This window comes from Jaculus jaculus, chromosome 8 (genome assembly GCF_020740685.1).
Source record: "Jaculus jaculus isolate mJacJac1 chromosome 8, mJacJac1.mat.Y.cur, whole genome shotgun sequence".
Classification (NCBI taxonomy): Eukaryota; Metazoa; Chordata; class Mammalia; order Rodentia; family Dipodidae; genus Jaculus; species Jaculus jaculus.
Genome location: NC_059109.1, coordinates 61,988,977 through 62,010,302, shown reverse-complemented (window position 1 = coordinate 62,010,302; position 21,326 = coordinate 61,988,977). Strand labels below are relative to the sequence as shown.

The 21,326-nt window shown below is 37.7% G+C and overlaps 1 protein-coding gene across 2 annotated transcripts in view; it reads left to right on the top strand.

Annotated features, from left to right (window-relative positions):
• Positions 1–20,627, top strand: part of Ap4e1 (adaptor related protein complex 4 subunit epsilon 1) — a 119,298-nt gene extending 98,671 nt beyond the window's left edge. For both annotated transcript variants that reach the window (XM_045157350.1, XM_045157351.1), the window contains 6 exons: positions 194–314; positions 7,462–7,720; positions 13,806–14,363; positions 15,694–15,884; positions 17,938–18,095; positions 19,666–20,627. In XM_045157350.1, coding sequence (XP_045013285.1) covers positions 194–314; positions 7,462–7,720; positions 13,806–14,363; positions 15,694–15,884; positions 17,938–18,095; positions 19,666–19,826 — 1,448 coding nt within the window. In that variant the 3' untranslated portion in view covers positions 19,827–20,627. The remainder of the gene's footprint in view (positions 1–193; positions 315–7,461; positions 7,721–13,805; positions 14,364–15,693; positions 15,885–17,937; positions 18,096–19,665) is intronic.
• Positions 20,628–21,326: the final 699 nt, after the last annotated feature.

Genomic DNA, 21,326 nt, shown 5'->3' with positions numbered 1-21,326 from the left:
CAATCTCAGATAAATGGTAGCTGCCTTACTGTTATGATGCATGTCATTCATGACCCCTCAGACCAGAACCTCTGGAAAATATCACTGACTTATCGTCTTCAGTCATTTCAGTTGTAAATAGACATTGTCTTTTTGCTACTATGTTTTTTTTTTTTTTACATATGAACCTATTTTAACTGTTTGAAAATTTCAGTTCTCAACTTTGAACCATATGGACTCTCATTTTCTTCTGGTATCACTGGACGACAGTCTCCTGCTGGCATTTCTCTTGGTTCTGATGTATCTGGGAATAGTGCTGACACAGGATTGAAAGAGTAAGTTTCCTTCAAAAGTAGAGGCATATTTATGGCACAATATTTTTAAAAAATATTTTATCTATTTGAAAGAGAGTCAGTGTGTGTGCATATCAGGGCCTCAAGCCACTGCAAATGAACTCCAGATGCATGTGCCACCTTGTATATCTGGATTACATGGGTACTGAGGAATCAAACCTCGGTCCTTAGGCTCTGTAGGCAAGCACCTAAATGGGGAAGCCATCTCTCTAGCCTGGCAAAATGTTTTCAATTTAGTAGTTTGAGAAGGTCACTAACAGCCCCACTCTGTATGGGCAGTTGTTTCAGTTGCTTCTACTGATTGCTGTCAGTGTCCTTATACTATATAATATATCCTTGGGCTTTAAGAGCTTGCCTTCCAGGATAGCTTACGATGGCTGTAAAATTCACATACAATGACAATGTGTGTGTTATTGCCACATATTATACAATTTTAAGAAGCATATCAAAAGTTATGTACCAGATTAAGTATTAAGCATATTATTCTACATTCCTCATTTATGTATTTGTGTCACTCTTTTGTTAAGTATTTCTTATGACCATCTTGTTAGAAAATTGACAAGTGATAATGAACTGACTTCATCTGAAGAAGCTACACTAAGAAACTGGACACTAAGAAAATGCTGATACAGTAACCAAATTTCATTAAAGTGTATTTTCATTTTTGAAATAAAATTAAGTTGCTTTCTGAAGCATAATGAAGTAAATAACAAGAGGCTATGTAAAGTGCACAATACAGCCAAGTACACAGTAATTGCTGCTGCCATTAGTAATTATCATTACTAAATAAAATTAGCAATCATCCTAAATTACTTTGGCTTATATACTGATAAAGTAATGAAAATTTTATTACTATTATTATTATTTTAGACAGTGAGCTTCATCATAAAGAGCCAAGTGGCTGGGGTATAGCTCAGTGGTAGAGTGCTTGTCTAGTTTGCATGAGGCCCTAGGTTCAATACTCCAGTAGTGCCAATAAATAAACTAAGAAAATAAATAAATAAAAGAATTAAAATGTTTTAAGTATAAATGTGATAAAATCTGCATTTCAACTCCTTTGAAGGATGACACTTGAATTCAGTTTTTATGCAGGTCACTGAGAAGTCAGCCAAGACTTCCAGGTAAGAGGGTAGATTGCAAGTGGCTGATAATAGTTAGGAAAAATTATACCTCCTGGCCAGTTGTCTCTCCCATCTCCATAGTCCACTTGTAAATTGGCCCAGCAAACTTCCCTCATAATGACACTCATTGCCATCACTTCAGTCATTGTTGCTGCCACCGCCACCACCAGCAGACTGGACATAAGGGGCTCATGTAAGGAACTTTGTACAGAAGCTGCTATGTAACTAACAATCTTACAGAAAGGGCCCTGGCAACTGCTGCTCCTGGGGCCATATTTGGCCACCCAGCAGGGAACCCAGAAACAGTGCCTGGGAACGAGCTCCAAACTGCTCCAATAAACAAGTGACACTATTCTAATATCTGACAACATAGATTTCAAAACTAGTCAGAAGCTCTATGCATAATAAACTAAGTTATGGCCTATTATAACCTGTAAAACATTTCTTGTAAATGACCTAATTTATTTTTCCATTTATGTACAGTTTCTTATATAAATTTTCCGGGTATTTGTTGTGGCCTCTTCTGTACACATTCCCATGTGCTTTTCCTTAGTGCTTATCTGCATGAAAGAAATGTGGGTTCTCTTGTTTGTAGCCATCTTCAGAATCCCTGCCTTCACTGTAGTTTATAACTTTTTCTAATTTTAATAATCTGAATCAATGTTAGAATCACACCTTTTATATCCTACTTTCCAAATAAATTCTCTTGTTTTACTACAAAAAAAAAAAAAAAATAGTCAGAAGAGCTCAAGGAGGTCATTTCATACTGATTAAGGAAACATCCATCAAGAGAACACATCAAGAGAACATTACCATTCTAAACATTTATGCACTGAGCCCAGGTGAACCAATTTCACAAAATAAATACTACTAGATATAAAGACACATAAACATAGTGGATGATTTCAGTACCTCACTCTTAACAGTTGATGAATCATCCAAACAAAATAATCTAGGGACATTGGAGTTAAATGACATCACTGTTCAAATGGACCCAGCAGACATTTTCAGAACATTTTACCCAAGTACTACAGAAAACACATTCTTCTTAGCCTATGGAATGTTCTTTATATTAGGACACAAATGAATAATTTACTGATATATCTCAAGACCTTGAAAACCAAGAATCAAATCCAAAAGTAGTAGACAAGAAAAAATAATTAAAATTAGGGCGGAAATTAATGAAATAGACAAGAAGAAAAACTACAAAGAAGCAATGAAATAAAGGGTTGGTTCTTTGAAAAAATAAACAAGATTGATAAACCTTTAAACATTAACCAAAAGAAAGAGAATGGAGACTTAGTAAAATATATGAAAATGGAGACATTGCAACAAATACGAGTAAAATTCAGGAAATCAGGAGGGCCTACCTGAAAAACTGAGTTTCCATTACATTTGAAAATCTGAAAGAAATATATATGATTGTTGTACATACATGAGTATGACCTCTCAAGGGTAAACCAATATGAAATAAGCAATTTACACCATATATCTATGCCAAGCAATGAAATTGAGGAAGTTAAAAAAAAATCTTCAAATTAAATAAAGCCCAGGCCCAGATGGATTCACTGCAGCAACTGCCAGACCATTAAAAAACAGCAACAACAACACTTCTCAAATTACTCCTTAAAACAGGAAAGGAAGAAACACTTACTAACACCTTTAAAGCTATGATCATACTGATCACAAAACCAAATAGAGACACAACAATCAAAAAAAACTATAGATCAATTTTTCTGATGAATATAAAGACAAAAATTTTCACTAAAATATTTTCAAACTGAGTTCAAGAATACATCTTTCACCTTGATAAGTTGTCCTCACCTAGAGATGCAGAGATGGTTCAACAGACATACATAAATCAATAACTGGACTCAATGACAGAAATCACATGATCATCTCAATAGATGCACAAAAGTCCTTTGGCAAAATCCACCATTCCTTCATGATAAAAAGCCCTGTAGAAACTAAGGATGGAAAAAGTATATCTCAGCATAAAAAAGGTTATATATGACATAACCTATAGCCAACATCATGTTCAAATGGAGAAAAGCTTGAAGAGTCTCTACTAAGACCAGATACAAGACAAGAGTATCCACTCTCTCCACTCCTATTCACTATGCTAAAAGGCTTAACTTGAGCAATAAGATAGGAGAAGGAAATAAAGGGGATATGTATATAAGCAATGAAGAAATCAAAGTATCCTTATCTGCAGATAGAATGATTTTATACATAAGACACCCGAAAGACCCTAGAAAACTCCTAGAGCTGATAAAGCTTTCAGAAAAGTGACAGGATACAAAATTAACATACCGAAATCAGTAGCTCCATTAGAATGACAGTAAAAGTTAGGCAGCTGCCTAGCATGCAATAAGCCATCTCTCTCATGTCTGCCAGGGCCCGGGAAGCATTGCAGAGGAAGTGGCAGATTAAATGAGTGCTGCTTTCACAGCAAGCCTGAGAACCTCCTCTAAGGAGATGGTAGTGGATACTGAAACTCACTCAAAACTCATCAAAACAGAAATTTAGAGACTGCTGAGAACTCAACACTAAGAAAAGACTTTCAGGTTGAGGAAATGACTCAGTGGTTAAAGGTGTTTGCTTGCAAAACCTGCTGGTCCACATTTGATTCCACAATATGTACATAAAGGTAGATGTGTAAAGTAGAACATGAATCTGGAGTTTGTTTGCATGGCAAGAGGCCCTGGTGTGCCCATACTTTCTCTTCTACTCTCTCTCCCTCTTTTCTCTCAAATAAATAAAAAAAAATACTTTTAAATATAATAAAATAAAGGAGCCCTCCAAGGCTCTGGGAACATGTGTAAAAAAGAGTGTAAGTGCCACAGGGTGGGAAAGTGTACTCTGAGGCATTGGCCCCTTCTACAGAGACTGACTGGTACATTCATGACCCCACAGTGATACCAATGACCTCACTGAGTAGAGCCCTCAGTGGAATGGAGGCAGGGGAAGAGAGGACATAAGAGTATAACCCAATTGGAATATGGGTATACAATTGCAATCAAATTATACTCAATTAAAAAGTTAAAAAAATAAGGGCTGGAGAGATGGCTTAGCAGTTAAGCGCTTGCCTGTGAAGCCTAAGGACCCCGGTTCGAGGCTCGATTTCCCAGGACCCACATTAGCCAGATGCACAAGGGGGCGCATGCGTCTGGAATTCGTCTACAGTGGCTGGAAGCCCTGGCACGCCCATTCTCTCTCTCTCTGCCTCTTTCTCTGCCGCTCTCCAATAAATAAATAAAAATAAGCAAAAAAAAAGTTAAAAAATAAATCAGTAGTCTTTAAATGTACTGAGAAAGAAATCAAGAAAATAATGCCATTCACAATAACCTCAATTTTAAAAATGCCTTAGAATAAAACTAACCAAGGAATTGAAAAACCTCTTTAATGAAAATAGTAACATACTGAAGAAGAAATTGAAACATTAGAAGATGAAAATGTTCTCATATGGTCATGGATTGTTAGAATTACTATATGAAAATTGCCAACCTACCAAAAACAGTCCACAGATTCAGTATAATCCCAGATCCCACTGTCACTCATCAAAGATATTGAAAAAAAATCTTAAAATTCATATGGAAACTTAGAAGACTCTGGTTAGCCCAAAACAATCCTGAGATGAAAGGATTAGCATACCTGATTCCATGTTTAATACAGACCCGAGGTAATGTTAACAGTGTGATACTGTCACAAAACTGACATGTAGATCAATGGAATAAAATAGAGGGCCCAGCTATAAGCCCATGCAATTTCAACCAACTGATTTTGTTTTTTACAAAGATGTCAAAAAATACACATTGGAGAAAAGACAGCATCTTGAGCAAACAGTGCTTGGAAAATTGGATATCTACATGTATAAGAATGGAACTAAGCCGGGCATGGTGGTGCACGCCTTTAATCCCAGCACTTGGGAGGCAGAGGTAGGAAGGATCACCATGAGTTCAAGGCCACCCTGAGACTACATGGTGAATTCCAGGTTAGCCTGGGCTAGAGTGAAAGCCTACCTCAAAAAACTTTAAAAAAAAAAAAAAAAAGAATGGCGCTATATTTTTAATTCTCATCCTTCACAAAAAAATTTCAAATGGGTCATGGGACTCAGCATAACACCCCAAACTCTTAGAAAACCATTAGAAAGAAAATGTAGAGAGTCCATTGCAAGATCTAGCCATAGGTCAGGACTTTCTGAATAGGACTGTAATCACTAAGGAAGTAAGACCAAAAACCAGACAGTGGAACCTTGTGCAATTAAAAATCTTTCATATAGCAAAGGAAACTATCATTTGAGTGCAAAGCACACAGTGGGAGAAAATGTTTGCCAACTATCCATCTGACAGAAGATTCATGTCTAGAATAAATAAAGCAAAAATCTAAACATCGAGAAAGCAACTCAATCAAAATTAGACCATGGATAGTTCTCAGAAGAGGACATGACTAGAGAGATGGCTTAGCAGTTAAGCCACTTGCCTGCAAAGCCTAAGGACCCATGTTCAGCTCTCCAGATTCCACATAAGACAGATGCACAAAGGTGTGGCAAGAACAAGGTTGCACATGCCCACTAGCTGGTCAAGCATCTGGAGTTCGATTTCAGTAGCTGAGACCCTGGCATGCCAAACCTCTCTCTCTTAAAAAAATAAATAATTTAAAAATACAATTAAAAAAGAAGACATACAAATGGTTAGTAAATATTGAAACGTTCTCAACATCCTTAGTTGTCAAGGAAAACAAATTGCAACTACTCTGATACTCCATTTTGCTTCAATCAGCATGACAATTATGAAGAGAACAAATGATAATAAATGCTGCTGAGGATGCAGGGGAAAGGAATTCCTTATTTTCTTTTTGGGAGTGTAAACTGATGTATCCATTATGGGAATTGCTTGGAAGTTTCCCAAAAATCTAAGAATAGAGCTTTTATATGACCTACTTATACCACCCCTGAGCATATATCAAAGGACTATATTTTGCTAGAGACACTTGCACACCCATGCTCAGTGCTGTTGTATTTGTGATACCTAGGAGATAGAATCATCCAAGATGCCATCAACTGATGAAAATATGATCCATACACACAGCAAAATTCTGTTCAGCCGTAAAGAATAAGGAAATTAGGAAATTTTAAACAAAATGGATAGAACTGAAAAATATTTTAGTAAGCGAGGTAACTCAGGCTCAGAAAGACAAATACTGCATTATCTCTGACATATGAGGATAAAGTTTTTAGGTTTCTGTGTATTTAGAAGCCAGGAAGCTAGTAAGGCACTATAGTGGAGAGGAAACCTTACCGGGGTAATGGAACATGTGATAGGAAAATAGAGGGGAGGAATGCTGTGGTCAGGTTTAAGTGAGGATGGAACCAATGGGATAGGAGAGACAAGGTGGAGGCCAGGGTTAACCCCTCCCCAAGCCATATGAAAACTTAGTACTTTGAGTTTTGCTTTCAACGGGATTTTAAAGTGAATTTATGTTTATGAATTCTTATTTTGTGAACTTAGGTTTAGTCAGTCTTTTTATATGGCTAAGAAACATGAGTCATCACTGATCTTTCATTGTCAGGATTAGAGATTAAGTATTTCTGAAAAGTCAGTGGAGGAAAGGAAGTGATTTAAGTAGTTTCTTTTATGTACAACTTATCAGTTCAGTGAAGTGAAAGCTAAGTGATCTAAAATTTTTAACCAAATCTGGAGTTTTCTTGCATGAAATTCTTTGGCTATAATGAAAGTAAGTCTAAAGATCTAGGTTTATATCTGACCTATAAAGTATAATACAAAAACTATTTTTAAAAGGACACAGAGCCAGGTATGGTGGTTCATGCCTTTAATCCCAGCACTGGGAGGCTGAGATAAAATTGCAACTTTGGGGTCTGTCTGGACTGGGTAGATACCCTGTTTCAGGGGTGGAGGAACAGGCTATAGGTAATAATGTGCTTTGGAAAAACTATTTCACGAAAAGAACTACTTGGCAGTTATTTAAGCTGATTGTTGTTTTCATAGGACAAATAGCTTGCAGCTGGAAGGTGTAAAGAAATTATGGGGGAAAGAGGGCTATCTTCCCAAGAAGGAGAGCAAAGCTGGTGATAAAATGGAAGCTCTGCCTATTCCTCAAGAGAGTGGAATAATGGAGAATGTAGACCAAGCTATACCCTCAAAGAATCAATCTCAAAGCCTTACACAGTCTAAAGAAGAAGAAGAAAAGCAGCTATTGGCATCATCCTTATTTGTTGGGATAGGATCAGAAAATACAATCAATTTGGTAAGTAATTCATTATATTCCCAAGAATCTCTGTCCTCTGTACAGATCACTGGCTCTGAAAAAGCTCCTAACTTTCATCTCTACATGCTGGGAAATGGCTTCCCCAGTTCTCACTTGCCACCCTTTTTCAACCCCAGAACCATCAGTGACACTCTTTACAAAAGAAACTTTGGGGCTGGGAAGATGGCTCAGTGGTTAAGGAGCCTACCCACAATGCCTAACTATCCAGGTTCAGTTCCCCAGTACCCACATAAAGCCAGATGCACAAAGTGGTGCGTGCATCTGGAGTTTGTTTTGCATACCCATTCATATTCTCTCCCTCCCCCTTCCTTGAAAATGAATAAAAATAAAATATATATTGAAAAAATTTATTGCTGGATAATAAACTATGATAACTCCTACCCCACTGCCATTTTCCTCCCCTCAAATTCACCCTCCATTGAATCCCTTCCTCTTTCCAATTAGTCTCTACTATTTTGATGTCATTTTTTCCTCCTATTATGAAGGTCTTGTGTAGGTAAGGAAAGTGAATGAGAAAGCACATTGGACTTGATCTCAACAGAGACTGTTACTGAAACACAGAGAGGGACCTCAGTCTTTCTGAGAGATGGCAGCTGAAGCACTGCGGGGTTGGGGGGAGCCTCGGTCAAGCAGTGAAGTGACTGCCCACCCGTTCTTGGGCTTGAAGCTGCGTGGCATATTTACAGCTGAGCAGACTTATACAAAATGAGGGGCGAGAAGAATGTAAGCAAGGATGTGAGATGGGGGGAAAACAGGATAGTTAATAGTTAACAATGGCCTTTCATTGAACAGGTTTTTGTTTCTTTTTCAGGCCCAAGGTCTGGGAAAATGTTATTACCAAGGAATTTGACCTTCATTTCCAAGCCTCTGTTTTAGGGCTGGCTTGTCTCAGCAACTTTAGAACTTTATTAACCCTTCAGTGTCAGGCACTGTGAGGTCATGAATATCAAAGCCATCTTATATTTGGAAGATTGCATTGTAAGCAGTCCTACTTCCTTTTGCTCTTACATTCTTTCCGCCACCTTTTCTGCAACGAATCTGGGAGCCTTGGACACTTTATATCCTTGAAGGAAAAGTATCCAGTCAGCTTGAATAAGGAGTACTCTCCAGAGTAGCCTACTAGGCCAGGGGTCAGGGTCATACAACCAGGGGTGCTCTGTCCCTGTGGGTGAATAAGACAGTTCACTAAGGGCAGGTGACTTATTGAAGATTGTCAAAAATAGCCAGATGTGGTGGTGCACACCTTTAATCCCAGCATTTGGAAGGCAGAGGTAGGAAGATTGCTGAGTTCAAGGCTAACCTGAGACTATATAGTGAATTCCAGGTCAACCTGGGCTAGAGTGAGACCCTACCTTGAAAAACAAAACAAAAGATTGTCAAAAATAATGGTTAATAATGCTAGCAAATCTGTGGACAAAGTATGTTCTCTATTTTAATTCTGCCTGGATTAGAGTAATACCAATACCTTACCTCAAAACCAAAATTGGCTGAGAAACTGCTCACTGGTTAAAGGCACTTGTTTGCAAATCCTGCAATTCCCCAGCACCCACCAGACAGAAAAATAGTACAAGCATCTAGCATTCATTTCCAGCCACAGCAGATCCTGGCAAATCCATTGGGAAATTCAAAAGCTCCATAAGGCCCAGGAAGTTAACACCTCTAATCTCAGGAAGTTTCTGAAACATACAAGATTCATAAGTCCCCTCCTCAAGAGTCTGTAAAGTAAGGGCTGTCCTGCAGACTCCAACCAGCCCAGCTGCTGCCACTTGAGTGTTGAACTCCAGGGATTCAGCTTCAGTGAGTCTCAACCTGTGCTGGGAGGGAGGGGGGCTTTGGGATGATGCAGCTTCCTTTAAGTTACTCATCCTGCTGAAAATAACCCCAATAAACTCACTAGACTTGGGTAGAATCTTTAAAAAAAAAAAAAAAAAAAAAAAAAAAAAGGAGGGGGAGCTGGAGAGATGGCTTAGCAGTTAAGGTGAAGCCTAAGGAACCCATGTTCAACTCCCCAGGTCCCATGTAAGCCAGATGCACAAGGTGACACATTCACAAGGTTACACATGCATCTGGAGTTCAATTACAATGGCTGGAGGCCCTAGCATCCCAACTGTTTCTCTCTCTCATAAAAAAAAAAAGTCCAGTCTCTTGGGCTTGCCTCAAAAAATAAAATAAGCCGGGCGTGGTGGCGCACGCCTTTAATCCCAGCACTCGGGAGGCAGAGGTGGGAGGATTGTGAGTTCAAGGCCACCCTGAGACTCCATAGTGAATTCCAGGTCAGCCTGGGCTACAGTGAGACCCTACCTCAAAAAACCAAAAAAAAAATAATAATAAATAAATAAATAAAATAAAATAAAATGGAACCAATTTAGCTATTTAACTGTAAAAGAATGGTTATACAAATTATATTTTTTCAGAGTATTTTTCAGACACTAAAATGATCAGCATTGCATTATAAAATGAAAGATAATTATGTAGGATATAAACTTATTGATATATATATACCTTGTCTGGTGGTTTGAATGTAAGATGTTCCCCATAGCTTTAAGTATCTGTGATTAAGCCTCCTACCTAGTCCCCAGCTGGTGGAGCCTTTGGGAGGTGGGATGTTGCTGGAAGAGCTGTGTTTCTGGGGATGGACCTTGGGGTTGATTAGTCTAGGCTACTGGAGCTAGCTTGCTCAGGCTGTCCCCCCATCATCTCTCTCTCTCCTGCTGTTGCTGAACTATGGACATGTGACACCCCAGCTGCCTCCTCTGCCTTGGTTTCTCCACCATGATGAAACTTCCCCTGAAACTGTAAACCAGAAATAACTCCTTTCCTTCTATAAGCTGCTTCTGACCAGTTGTTTTGTCCCAGGAAAGAACACATAGCTGTTCCACCTTGTTTATTACTGTAAAGAAGATAAAAGTGCTTTGAGCCTGGGAGAAACTATATATTTGATAACATTAATTTTAATTTTAGGATTGGGATAATTTTCAAAACTTTTTGTGCTGATACATTATTTTAATAGGAAAAGGATGAAAAGTTATACTAAAGGACAGGTGCTATCTGAGCACCTGGGAATACCATATAGTGTTTTGGTGGACTAGTGAACCATTCTAGTGTGCAGTTGTGATTGGAACAATGCTCTAGTTCTTCATCTTCCTTCCTTAGTGAAAGTTTCCCTCCATTCCTGTCGACTAGGCTAGATGGTATGCCATGTCACATTCCTTATGTGTGTCTCTTTTCTAGACTCACTAGTCTAGACCCTGTTTTTGTCAGACTTGATATTCTTTCTTTAGAAAATCCAGATAAAAGCATTAATAATTAATGTATCTTAAAGTTGTCTCAGATGACTTAATTTTCATTTCAGCAGTAAAGAGTCTAACCTTGGGGTCTTTGAGTGGTTCTGGCAGATGCTTATGGGAAATAGTAGGAAATGCTATAATTAGAGTATACCAAAGTCAGATGACATACAGTAGGTTTATGGAACCCTCATTTGTGAACCTCATTGCCATCATAAAGTTATTCTTTATTTTTTTTTGCCTGTACATAATATGTGTGGTGTTCTGTGTGTATGGTATATGCGGTGTATGCATGTGTATATGCTGATGAGGTGCCCAAGCACTTACCTGTGGTACCCTGTAGGCTTACCTGTGGTGGCCAGAGGAGAACATTAGGTATCCCCCTCCATCATTCACTCGCCTGCCTGTTTTTTTGTTTGTTTGTTTGCTTGCTTGTTTGTTTGTTTTTCTGTGACAATCTCTTACTGATTGCAGAATTTGCCATTTACAAGCCCAAGCAGTTCTCTGGCTTATGCTCCCTGTAGGACTGGGGTTATAGATGTGTTTGACCCTGCCCAGCCATTCGCATAGGTTCTGGCTATTTGAACTTGGGAGGTATCAGCTATCCTCAGGCTCTCATGCTTGTGCAGGAAGCACATTTACCAACCAAGCCATCACCACCCAATTCATGCCTTCTTAACAAGTACAGAGCTTTGAGTTAAGAGTCTCCAACCCCACCCCAAGTGAACATTCAAAGTGACAAATTACCACCAGATGTGTGTGTGTAGTACTTGAAAATGGGAATATAATAAGGATGCTTATGTCCCCATTATCTAGTTATTGTTGAGTAGTTTAAAAAAATAGAAAAATAAAGGAAAAAGAGTGTATTCCTTCATTTTGCAGGACCTTCATTATGTAAGCACTATATTGCAACCAGACAGCATCAAGAATGAAAAGCCATGAAATGATCAATTAGCGGGAATCTTTTCACCCTTAACCTCAGCCTGCCCTCTATCACTTAGAGACTAATTGAATATGCTCCTTCTATATCATGCTACTTTTTTCTAGCAGTCTTTTTCCTACTGATTTTTAATGTTCATGGGTCTAAGTCATGGTTTATGGTTCTAAGATCAAGGTGGCACAGGTATGCAAGGTCGCACATGCACACTAGGTGGCACACACATCTGGAGCTCAATTCAGTGGCTGGAGGCCCCTGCACACCAATTTTCTCCCTCGATCTCACATAAAAGTAAAAACAGGTCTGTTGGGGTTGGCTCAAAAAAAAAAAAAAAAGATTAATCGTTCTAGAAAGTAAGAGACAAACTCATCTGCTGAGAACTGGAAGATATTGAGACTTGAGGGAATGGAGATGATATGGGAAGAGAACTGGTTAACTAGAATCATGTGAAGGGTGGTCATGAGGTATCAGAACCCCCAGCAGGATGCAGACATGGACTTAGAATGGTACCAGTCTGCTGAACTAATTCTAGATAGAGCTTATGAAGCAAGGGGACACTTGTGCCATAAATTTTCTTAAGTCATGTAGACTTAAGTAATTGACTCATACACTGTTCTTCAGAGTTCAATAAATGATAGCAATTTTGCTCCTATCTCCAAAGCTTGCAGTGATCATCATTAGCCAATTACAAAATAATTTCCTGTTGAGTTATCAATCTCTGTCATTTGATTGAGGTAAAACTTTTCTGTGCTACTTATTAACTCATAGACTTTGAAATCACAATTATTATAAACACTTAAATCAGACATTTAAGTGCTCCGTGTCTGCAAGGAGTAAGACAGCTCTGGAAGCAAAAACATGGTTAGATTCCTGAGTAATTTGTCTGGTTCTGTAACTTAGTATTCTGAAATCAAACTAAGTTTTACAATTATTTTTGACCTTGTTTCTTTTTCTAATGTTAATGTGGTTTTAGTCAGAAGTAATATTTAGGGGATTGGGGAGATTGCTCAGCTGTTAAAGGCACTTGGTTACGAAGCCTGATGGCCTGGATTCGATTCCCTAGTACCCATATAAAGCCAGACACACGAAGTGGCACATACATCTGGAGTTTGTTTGCAGTAGCAAGTAACCCTGGTACTCCTGTGCTCGCTGTCTTTCTCTCTCTCCCTCTCTCTTTGTGTGTGTGTGTGTGTTCTCTGCTCTCAAATAAGTAAACTTTTTAAAAAGTTTTTTTTTATGTTATTTATTTGAGAGAGAGAGATAAAGAGGCAGATAGAGAGGGAGAGTGGTCACACCATGGCATTTGGCTGCTGCAAACAAAACTCTAGACGCATGCATCACCTTGTGCGTCTGTCTTACATGGGTCCTGGGCAATCAAACCTGGGTTCTTTGGCTTTGCAGGCAACAGCTTTAACCATTAAGCCATCTCTCCAGCCCTAAAATAACTTAAAAAAAAAAGTAGTAGTAGTATTGGGTTTAGAGAGATGGCTTAGAGATAAGGCATTTACCCATGAAACCTAAGGACCCAGGTTCGTTTGTAGTGGCTGGAGGCCCTGGCATGCCCATTTCCTTCCTCCCTCTCTCTCTCCCTCTCTCCTTCCCTCTTTCTCTCTCAAATAAATAAAGAAGAAAACTAAAATGAAAAAGTAATATTTAGCTGATAGTTCAAAATTATGCAGCTGTCAGATTTTTAAGGCTTAACATTTTGCTTCTCTGATTTTGAGTATTCTGCACTTTATACATAGATTCTTGGCAAAAAATTACTCATTTGAAATTATACAAGAACATTTAAAATTCATGACATGTAAAGTTTCTTCTATGTTATTGTGTTTTATTTTTACAGATGGGAAAAGCAGATACCATGTCTCACAAATTCAGGAGGAAATCAAAAGTCAAGGAGGCCAAAAGTGGTGAAGCAAGCCGAGCTCATAGTATGGCCTGCTCTTCCCTCAGTTCTCAGTCACGTGTGGCCTTTGAAGATGATAGTTATCTGAATACTTTGCAGGGTAGAAGAGACACGGAGTTAAAGAAATTTTCTACCAATTCAGAACTTTTGGATTCTGAGTCTCTGAAAGAACTTCCCTCAGTCAAGAAACTTTCAGATGGCAGCCTGTCAGCACCTTCTTTGTTTGCTGATGAGAATATAGAGATTCTTCACCTTCCCTCCTCTTCTGTAGCCTCAGCTGCCAACGACATCTCTTTATCTTCCTCTTTACTGGAAGAAACTACTGAATGCATGCAGTCAAGCCTTATGAAGGTCTATAATAATGAAACTGTATCAGTGTCTTCTTACAAAATTTGGAAAGATGATTGCTTATTGATGATCTGGTCGCTTACTAATAAGAGTGGTTCAGAGTTGAAAAGTGCAAACTTGGAAATTTTTCCTGAAGAAAATTTCAAGGTAACATAATGAAGGTTTATCATTACTGCCTTATTAGTATTTCTGCTGTTGGCCCTGATGGTTTATAAATTTCTTCCATGTCCTTCTTCATTAAAAACAGGTTAGATGTTTGACAGTTTTTTACTCTAGAGAGAAAGAAAGAAGCACCATGAAGCCTAGTAAAGAAGTAAAGTAGGGACAGAGTGAGCTTTGCAGGAGCACAGTGAGGAATGTAGGCATGATCCATACTGTACAGCTTTGAATACTGTCTCTGTGTTTTGTTGGCTTTTACATGGTGAGATCATTAAACTGCTTTGTACCTGCATTTCTTCTTATTCACAGTGAGAACTTAATATTGTGTGTCTAATGCTGTGAGGAGTAAATGAGTTGATATCTGAAGAAAACTTACAGCACATGATGTTTACACACATGATGTGTGATCTTTGTTACTATTTTTAGTGTTTATTTATGATGTCTTCCTGTACTCTTTAAATATTTCATTTTCTCATAATCATTGAAATCAATTCTTCAACAGAACCAAATAGAACATTAAGAATTAGGAAAATTGGGGCTGAAGGTATGGCTTAGCAGTTAAGGCGTTTGCCTACAAAGCTAAAGGATCCAGGTTCGATTCTCCAGGACCCATGTTAACCAGATGCACAAGGGATCACACACATCTGGAGTTTGTTTATAATGGCTACAGGCCTGGTGCATCCATTCTCTCTCTCTCTCCCTCTCTCTCTGTCGAATAAATAAACAAACAAACAAATAAATAAATAGAATGAGGAACATTGAAGGGTAAGTATGTATATTGTTTCCTTTTTTCCTCTCACTGATTTCTTCTTCTACACTCAGGCATCAGTTCCGTTTCTTCCACAGCTTCAAGAAACTGCTGTTATGATTTCTGAAAATTTATTTACTTGCATTATTGTAAGAGGGTCCTTGGTATACTTATGATGACATTTGACTAGTATATGTGCATCTTTCAGAAAATTTGACCCAGTTTCTTCTGTTGTTCAGTGTGTTGAATGGAAGATTGATTGTCTGGGCCACTGACCAAGGCCCCCAGTACTATGAGTAAAATAAGTCTGGTACCAGATTATAATTTAATAATCTTATAAAATATATACACAGGATTTAACTATAATGCTATTTGTTATGTAATTTTGGCCTCTATAATATTTGATTATCTGTGTTACTGAAGTTTTGTCAGTCATCTTTATAATATAGTGTATTAGCATCTCACATTCGTTTACTTTTTACCATATTAAATAAAAAATGGGTTTTCATATGCTAGAATGTATTTATCTTCTCTTCAGTATTTTTATTATTTTATTATCTTTGTTTACAGACCACTGAGCGGCCTGTATGCTCTTTACCTGTAATGGAAACAGAAAGCACCAAGAACTTTGAATATAGTATACACATGGAAAAGCCTTTCACAGAAGGGACTCTTTCTGGTTTTGTAAATTATCAACTGATGGATACGCACTCCGTTCAGCTGGAATTTTCCATAAACCTATCATTATTAGACTTTATTAGGTAAATATCTTACACAATGTCTCTTTCAGCAAATGTGCCTTTTTGTAGACAGAGGCATTGTTCTGTATGTTAGAGAATATAACAATTAAAAATTAGCTTACTTTTGAAGGAGACATTGAACAATCACATGAATACATTTGTGGTCATTAATTAAATTATGAAGAAAAATGATATGATAAAAGATTATACATAGTTTAGGTTGGAGTTGGTTGGTGATTTGGAAAAACTTTGGAAAGAAAATATCATTTAAACTATGGCTTTTTTGTTTGTTTGTTTGTTTTTTGAGGTAGGGTCTCGCTTTACCCCATACTTACTTGAAAGTTACTCTATAATCTCAGGCCGACCTTAAACACAGTGATCCTCCTACCTCTGCCTCCCAGGTGTTGGGAGTAAAGGCGTGTACCACCACTAAAATGCTGCTTTTTAATTTGTAAACTTTATTTTGTTTGTGTTTTATTTGTGTGGTTAATATTTGTCATAAAATATATTAAGCTTTAGATATTTGTAAGGAAATTACTCATCATAGTTATTAAACCTGTATTAAATATACAGTAAGTAGGATTATATTAGGCACTATATGGTATTAACAAAATGATTACAAACAATTTATACTTAATTTCAAAGATATATTGTATAATTTTTGAACAATTTTAAAATGAAAATTGCTTGAGCTAGGAATACAAAATACCTGTGAATTTTTTTGTTTATTTGTTTGTTTCAAGGTAGGCCTTCATTATAGCCCAGGCTGACCTGGAATTCACTGTGTAGTCTCAGGGTGGCCTCAAAATTCTGGCGAACCCCCTCCCTCTGCCTCCTGAGTACTGGGGATTAAAGGCATGTGCCACCACACCAGCCCTGTGAATATGTTTAACCTCCACATATCTTATGTTACACCAGTAATATTTGTTCACTCTTTAAAGTCTTTTAACAAAAACATGCCTATCATTGTGCCAAAGAGAGCTTGGGTTCATGCTTTGTGAGGTGAAAATGCCCGTTTTTAGTTTTATAATCTTATGAGTCTGATGTAGTGACGCATGCCTGTAATCCCAGCACTCCAGAGGCTGAGGCAGGACCGCCATAGTTGAAGGTCAGTCTGGTCAGCATAATGTATTCCAGGCCATCCTGCTACAGTGTGAGACCCTGTCTCAACCAACTTTATCTCCCCCAAAACAGGTCTTATATTTTAGGAGGGGCATTAGTAATCTGAACATCAGAGTGTACATGGCATAAGCAGCTGGCTTTTACGTAGGAATAAAATCCTTTGTGTCATGAAAATATTTTTTTCGTGATAATAAAATCAATGAGAACTTATCACAAAAGTTCAAATGCTATAAAAAATGTAAGTAGAACATAAAATTTATATTATATATATATGTGTGTTTGTGTGTCACACATACACACATACGTGTTGCAGTCAGGTTCGCATTGCTGGCAGAAATTGCCCAACCAAGAGCAGCTTGTGGTGGGGGAAAGGGGGATTTATTTTGGCTTACAGACTCAAGGAGAAGCTCCACGATGGCAGGGGAAATGATGGCATGAGCAGAGAGTAGACATTACCCCCTGGCCAACATAAGGTGGACAAGAGCAACAGGAGAGTGTGCCAAATACTAGCATGGGGAAACTGGCTACAACACCCATAAGCCAGCCCCTAACAATACACTGCCTCTAGGGGCTTTAATTTTCCAATTGCCATCAGCTGGGGAGACTAGCATTCAGAATACCTAAGTTTATGGGGACACCAGAATCAATCCACCACCACATGATATGAAGGTTTACATTGTTTTTGAACGATTTATGAAACTACATGATCAAGAAAGAGAGAATGCTGACTAATTAATTGAAAAGAAAATCTCAATTTCAAATCTGATTTTATTCACTTTATCAGATTGGAAGATAATACTAAGTATTCTAATCATATTTAGTTCAAAACCATAAGTGTTATGGGAACTAGATTTATGATTACTTTTTATTTCCATGAGTCATTTGGCATATTTCTTGTTTAGCATCATTTTATTACTACAGACATAAATATAATTTTAAAAATTACTTTTAGACCATTGAAAATCTCAACTGAAGACTTCGGTAAACTCTGGTTATCCTTTGCAAATGATGTCAAGCAAAATATAAAAACTTCAGAACCTCAAGATGCCCTACCTACTACCCTACAGATGTTGCAGCAGAAACTGAGGCTCCATGTCATTGACATCATAGGTTTGTAGAGCTGTGAAAGACAGTCCTGTGTGAATAGGAGTTTCTGCACATTCAGAACACGAATCACATTTTATGAGTGTCAGATTACTTAGAGCTACGTTTCTAATTATGAAGTTTTTTTAGTTAAGTGTATTTTCAAACTTATTCAAGAATGCTTTATGTAAAAGTATACATAATGTAAAATTAGCCACTTTTAACTGAATAGCTCAGTATCATTTAAGTACACTCACATTGTTGTGCAACTGTCACCATCACTGTTAGTGCCCAGAATCTTTTCATCTTTCTTATCTGAAATGCTGTACCCAGCAAAGACTAATTTGCCTTACTTTCTAGGCACTGTCAACAACTTTCTACTTTTTGTACCTATGAAAGACTATTTCTATGAGGAATCATCCCATGTTTTGTCCTTATATATCTGGCTTATTTCACTTAGCATTGTGTCTTCTTTATTTCATAAACCTAAAGGGGGATTCCGTAGCATGAACATACCACACATTAGCTATTTGTCTGCCAATGCATATTTGGATTACTTCTGCTTTTTGGCCAGTGGAAATAATGCCGCTATGAGCATGAGTTCAGAAACATCTATAGATGTTCATGCTTTCAGTTCTGGTTATATACTCAAAGTGGAATTACCAGATCATACGCTATTTTTTTTCAAAATCACTATCATTTTCATAGAATTTGTATTGTATACATGAGGGTACGCCAGTACACAAGGGGTTCCCAAAGGCTCTTGTTAGTCCATATCTTCATCAGCATTTTATTTTTTGTGTTTTTTTAAATTATTTTTATTTATTTATTTGAGAGAGAAAGAGGCAGAGAGAGAGAGAGAGAGAATGGGTGCGCCAGGGCCACCAGCCACTGCAAACGAACTCCAGATGTGTGCGCCCCCTTGTGCATCTGGCTAATGTGGGTCCTGGGGAATCGAGCCTCGAACCGGGGTCCTTAGGCTTCACAGGCAAGCACTTAACCACTAAGCCACTTCTCCAGCCCCATTTTTTGTGTTTTTTAGTTAAATAATTTACTTTTGCATGTGCATACATGTGTGAGCATGTGCATGTGTGTATGGATGTGCCAATGTCTCTTGCTACTGAAAACAAGTGCCAGACAAATGCTGCACTATTTGTATCTGGCTTTAAATGGGTGCTATGTAATTGAAACCAGGCCAGCAGCTTTGCAATTACCTTTAGCTACTGAGCTATTGCCCCAGCCCTTGTGGTAGCATTATACAAATTTATTTATTTATTTATATTTGTAAACACAGAGAGAAATGGGTGAGCCAGGGCCTCCCACCACTGCAATCGAACTCCAGATACATGTGCCACTGTGCATCTGGCTGAACGTGGGTACTGGGGTATCAAACCTTGGCTTGTAGGCATTGCAAGCAAATCCCCTTAAACACTGTGCCATCTCTCGAGCCCTCAACTGGTATCTTTTAATTTTCATACCTTTATAAAAGTTAATGACAAGCATCTTTTCTTGTACATATGGTGTGTTCTTGGAGAACTGTCTGTTGAAGTCCCTTTATATTAAGTCATTTTTCATTTTTTTTTTTTTTTTATTGTAGGTAATGAAGGGCTTTTGGCCTGTCAGCTACTCCCATCTATCCCCTGCTTACTTCATTGCCGAGTCCATGCTGATGTCTTAGCCCTGTGGTTCAGATCCTCCTGCTCAGCTCTTCCCGACTACTTATCATATCAGTGTCAGAAAGCAATAGAAGGATTGTAGAAGTTCAGATTAATTTTATTCTTTCAAATTGTTTACATGTATAAACTTTATTTACCAAAGTGAAAATAACTCAAGATACTTCTAATGAAAATGGGGATAACTATAAGTTGTGATTTATGTGTTTTCTTTTTGATTACTTACCAAGAAAAATCCCCAAGAAACTGTATCACTGATTTTTTTACTCAGGATTGTACAGTATGCTTGGGTCTGCAACAACTGACCTAAGATAATGTTATAAAATACTAATGATTTATATATCAATTGTGAAACTGAAAATATTTATTTTGTTATAAATAATTTTAAAGCAGGTTTATTTTAGCATTAGCTAATTTGGAGTAAAGCCAAGACTCATTTCTCTGCATTAGTGCAGGGGTGAATATGAAATTTATAATCGTGACCCTAATATAAATTTGGCTGTGGATATAGTGTGTTTGATGTTGGGTATGTCCATTCTTTCAGCTGTGCTTTTCTTAGGTCACTGTTGAACAAGGTAGCAAAGCACATGCTGATCGCTATAGGAGATTCATGTGCATGCTGGATATTGGAAAGATTTAATCTGTGGTATATGTAGCTAGAAACAACTTGTTACACATAAGATAATTTGGCCATAAAGCTTCTCTGTTTACCTTTTGTATTTTCTTTAAAATTAAAAGTAAATCGCTATATTTTTATTTTAAAAACTTGACCATTTTCAAAATGTTATCCTAAGAGCACAGTGTGAAAGCAACAGACTTAAAAAATACCTTAGTTACTACTTTGGGTCCTTTTGACAATTAAAGTTTATGACTATAAATGGCAAAATGATCTCTCCTGGCCTTTAAATCTGTTAGTACTCATTGGATGTAGCTGAAGTAGTGACCAAGTAACATATCAGAGACATCAGCAAAATATTTCATGTTATAATTGTACCTATAGAATTCTTTACAGTAAGAGATTGAAAGCCGGGCGTGGTGGCGCATGCCTTTAATCCCAGCACTCGGGAGGCAGAGGTAGGAGGATTGCCGTGAGTTCAAGGCCACCCTGAGACTACTGAGACTACAGAGTTTATTCCAGGTCAGCCTGGACCACAGTGAGACCCTACCTCGAAAAACCAAAAAAAAAAAAAAAAGAGATTGATTATGTCTAATGACCAAAATCTTGAGATTACATATTACCTCAAACAGTATATTTTGAAACCTTCTGGTGCTGCGAAAAATACTTATTTTACCTTTCCTGACATTTCACCATTGAGACTAGTCAGGTAATATAATTTTAAATCACTGTGTTAGCATGCTAATTCATTAGGACTGGTTGTCACCTGGGTCTGATTTTAGTTATCTCCTCAGTCATAGCAGAAAAAGATGCTAAGGGGATTACTTAGGTCCAGTAGATCTCATTAGCCATTTGTGTTTAAAACAAAAGCAGTATTTTTTTTTTCTTAAATTTTTAAGTTCTTCACCCTCTGCTACCAAGATAGTGTCTCACTATATAGCCCAGGCTGACCTGGAACTCATTCTGTAG